This window comes from Condylura cristata, unplaced genomic scaffold, assembly GCF_000260355.1.
Source record: "Condylura cristata isolate star-nosed mole 26May11 unplaced genomic scaffold, ConCri1.0 scaffold00011, whole genome shotgun sequence".
Taxonomy (NCBI): Eukaryota; Metazoa; Chordata; class Mammalia; order Eulipotyphla; family Talpidae; genus Condylura; species Condylura cristata.
This window is the reverse complement of record NW_004567112.1, coordinates 7267319-7271137: the sequence shown is the minus strand read 5'-3', so window position 1 is coordinate 7271137 and position 3819 is coordinate 7267319. Positions and strand designations below refer to the sequence as shown.

The window sequence follows — 3819 nt, the reverse complement described above, 5'->3', positions numbered from 1 at the left end:
GCATGTGGGGGGCCACCCCTGTATCTTTTGGGCCAAAGGCAAGAAGCCACTGGGTGGGCCTGGTGCGGCACCCCCAGGCCGGCCCTCCCTCTCTTCCCTCAGTGGGCCCCCCCTTTGGCAGTGTGCTGTACGAGTTCGTGGGGAAGACGGCTCCGTTCCTGGTGCTGGCTGTCCTGGTGCTCGTGGATGGGGGTGAGTGAGTCCCCGTGGGGGGCTGGGCCCGGCGGACCTGGCGCGGGACCCAGGCTCAGGCCAGCTCTCCTCCCTCCCGCAGCCATTCAGCTCTTCGTGCTCCAGCCGTCCCAGCTGCAGCCAGAGGTGAGCAGCCGGAGAGGGGGCCAGGTGGTGGCCCCTCCGCCCTTCTCATCCCTGTTTTTCTCGACAGAGCCAGAAGGGGACCCCGATCACCACGCTGCTGAGGGACCCGTACATCCTCATTGCGGCAGGTGGGGCTCCCCCCACCCCTGCCCTGTTCTGTTGCCTCAAGGACAGGCAAGGTCATGGCACTGGGGGTTGGAAACACACTACAGATAATCATAGAAGATGGACAGGTTTTATGCCCCAAAACGTGGTTTTCCCGCCACTGGGTTCTGAGTCTCAGCCGGGTGCCTTTCTCGTTTTGTTTTTCCTTTGGGGCAAAGTTGTGGGGGGCGGGGAGATCTCGCAGGTGGAGATGCTTCCTTGGGGCTGAGCTTGCCCTGTGTGTGGCCCAGGCCTTCCCTGCAGGGGAGCGGGGTCCAGGCATTTCAGCGCCCTGTGTCCTGCCTGTATGGTCACAGAGGACGAGGAAACCATCAGAGAGCTGACCATGCAGGCAGGCAGTGTTCTCTGGACGGGGACCCCAGCAGGCGAGAGGTTCTGGGGGCCACGGCACAGGAAGCCCCGGAGCACGGGGGGCGGCTCCATGTGTCTCTGGCCGGGATGGCAGCAGTTCGCTGCACAGACACCTGAGACGTACAGTTGATTTTAAAAACCAAATCCCTTAGCAGCACCGTGTGCTGGAGGCAGTGTTAGAAATACACCCGGGCTGGGGCAGGAGCCTTGGGCCACCTGCATGGGGGTTGGGGGGGAGGTGGCTGGGGGGGCCCCCAGCCAGTGGCTTCATTAATGAATCAAACTCTCGCTCTTCGTCCTGAGAGCACCAAAGGCCTTCTCAGCTCCCTCTCGTTTCAGACTCGTTTCATGCCTCTGCGATCCTGCCTGTCTTTAGCAACAACAAAACCCAGTGGCCCTTACCAGCGTCTTCATTGTTATTTTTCTCTTAACACCAGCAGAAGTTGTGGGTGTCTTTGCTGATTGTTCTTCCTCTGGGCACATGCGTTGAGTTGTCTGGGAATGGTTGGGGACCTTGGGACCCTGAAGCACACCGACTCCCCTGTTCCTCTCCAGGGGCCATCTGCTTTGCAAACATGGGGATCGCCATGCTGGAGCCGGCCCTGCCCATCTGGATGATGGAGACCATGTGCTCCCGGAAGTGGCAGCTGGGTAAGGAGGGGGTGCTCTTTTATCCTCAAACTTCCCTCCGCAGGTGGATCCCCGTACTGTAACTCTGCTGAGCTGCTTGTGTAGATGATAAAGTGAGCGTTTCTGTTAGTGGTTGTTTCTGACTCTCAATAGGGTGAGTGCTCAGCGTGGCATGGGCTTTGGGATCTGTCTGGGCTCCAGTTTTTTTTTTTTCTTTTCAATTTATTTTGATTTATGCACGTAAGTGCTGGGCTGTAGGCCAGAGGTGCTGGGGTTGAGAGGATTCACCAGCGATAGAGTGGGGAGCAGAAATGGCAGATGGACCGACATGTACTGCCGAGGGGAGCAGTGGGCAGGTCAGGTGAGGTCTGGTGCGTCCTGTGGGTCAGCTCTCCGGCTGGGGATAGAACTCGGGCATTGCATTGAACCTGTGCTGGGGCTGCAGACAGTTTTGTAGTGCTGAGACTTAACCCCTGCGCCACCAGGGAGGCCTGTTTGGGCACCGGTTTTTGTGGCCTCGCCAGTGAGTATAGAATTACTATAGAGGCATCAACTCTGTGCAGGTACAAGAAAGAAAAACTACACCTAGCATCGCCTCAAGCCTCTGAGAATGACTAGTTATCTTAAATGTCTGGACAGCAACAGAATTCATATGAAAGAGACAGCAAACTCAGGTTTTGAAAGGATGAATTTCTTAAAGTATTTTTTTTTTAAAGATTTATTTATTTGTGCATACAGAACTGGGGTACAGGCCAGAGTTGCGGAGGGTGAGAGGATTCACCAGAGACGGAGTAGGGAGCAGAACAGGCAGATCATGGAAGTACACTGCTGAGGGGAGCAGCGAACTCATGCGGAAGTGGCTTTAGATTCTCAGTGCTGTGCTTTAACCCACTGCACCACCAGGGAGGGCCTCTTAAAGTATTTTTTACATAGTAAATACATGCTTATAAAAAATCAACACACAGATTGAGAAGGTAAAGAGCTTAACAACTTCCTGTTCAGGGAAAGCATCCATATGTGTTTTATTGATACACTTTGCTTTTCTTTGGAATAGGTTCTTGTGTGGATTCTAACTGTTCTGTGTATTAGGCTACAACTTCTTTGTCAGCTTCTTCACAAATGCTGTCCTGTCTCTGCAGTCTGTCTGGAGACTTGGGCGTTTTTTTCCTTTTTACCACTCAACATTTAACTACCTAGTGATTCAGCTGTCTCCCCCTTTATGGTATTTCACATCAAGTTCAGAAGGGTCTTGCCCAGCTAAGCTTTTTGTAATTCACCCTGTTTTCCTTGAATAGGTGTGTACTTTGCTTTGTACATTAAAATCTTGGATTTACACAGAGTTAGTTTTGCCATAAGTGTGCATAGGGATTTTGTGTGCACATGGTTCTGGTGTGCCCAGGGATCTGGTGTGCATGGGGTTCTGGTGTGCACAGGGTTCTGGTATGCACAGGGATCTGGTGTGCACGGGGTTCTGGTGTGCCCAGGGATCTGGTATGCACAGGGTTCTGGTGTGCACGGGGATCTGGTGTGTACATGGTTCTGGTGTGCCCAGGGTTCTGGTGTGCACATGGTTCTGGTGTGCCCAGGGTTCTGGTGTGCCCAGGGTTCTGGTGTGCACAGGGATCTGGCGTGCACAGGGATCTGGCGTGCACAGGGTTCTGGCCGGCCCGTTGTCCAGCCACAGCATTTCTGCTGCTGCACCACTGGGCTTTGCTCATCTTTGTCATTCTCAAATAACTGCATGTTCTTGGGCCTTTTTCTGGAATTTCCTGCTCCATGGGTCTGCCTGTCCTCCTGTGTTATTACCTTCTAATTTACTTCCTGTGGCTTTTGAAGATTGTTTAACATCTGGAAGGATAGTCTGTGTACAAACACCCCCTAATTCTTTCATTTTTATTTAAAAAAATTATTTTTTTGAGGTAGCACTGCTTTACGATGCTGTGTGTGGTCTAGGGTTGTCGGTTCACCTCTTCAGATGCCTGTTACCATGCCAGAGCCCCACCCAGGCCCCCACAACTGTCGGTCACAAACCCGTGCACCCCACCAACTTTGCTCCACACCCCATGCTCCCCGCCTGGGAGCTTCTGCTCTACATCAGATCTCTAGGGTTTGCCTTGGGTTAGTTTTGTCTCTCCCTTTGCTTTATTTCTTCAGATTCCATATGCGAAGCCACCTGGTATTTTCAGTCTCCGTCTGCCTTATTGCCTTAGCACCCTCCGCCCAGGCAGAAGTTCGTCTTCTTTTTATAATAGTTGATGGTCTTCCATTGTCACATGCCCTTGAAGACTTTATCTGTTATCCTTCCTTGAGATAATATTTCCTTTTCCTAGTTCTTTCACCCATGTGTCGCATCGC

General features: G+C 52.7%; 1 protein-coding gene across 1 annotated transcript in view; it reads left to right on the top strand.

Annotated features, from left to right (window-relative positions):
- Positions 1–3819, top strand: part of SLC18A2 (solute carrier family 18 (vesicular monoamine transporter), member 2) — a 29346-nt gene that overhangs the window by 10664 nt on the left and 14863 nt on the right. The window contains exons 5-8 of the mRNA XM_004680980.2: positions 103–192; positions 275–318; positions 386–446; positions 1390–1485. Of these exons, the coding sequence (XP_004681037.1) occupies positions 103–192; positions 275–318; positions 386–446; positions 1390–1485 (291 nt within the window). The remainder of the gene's footprint in view (positions 1–102; positions 193–274; positions 319–385; positions 447–1389; positions 1486–3819) is intronic.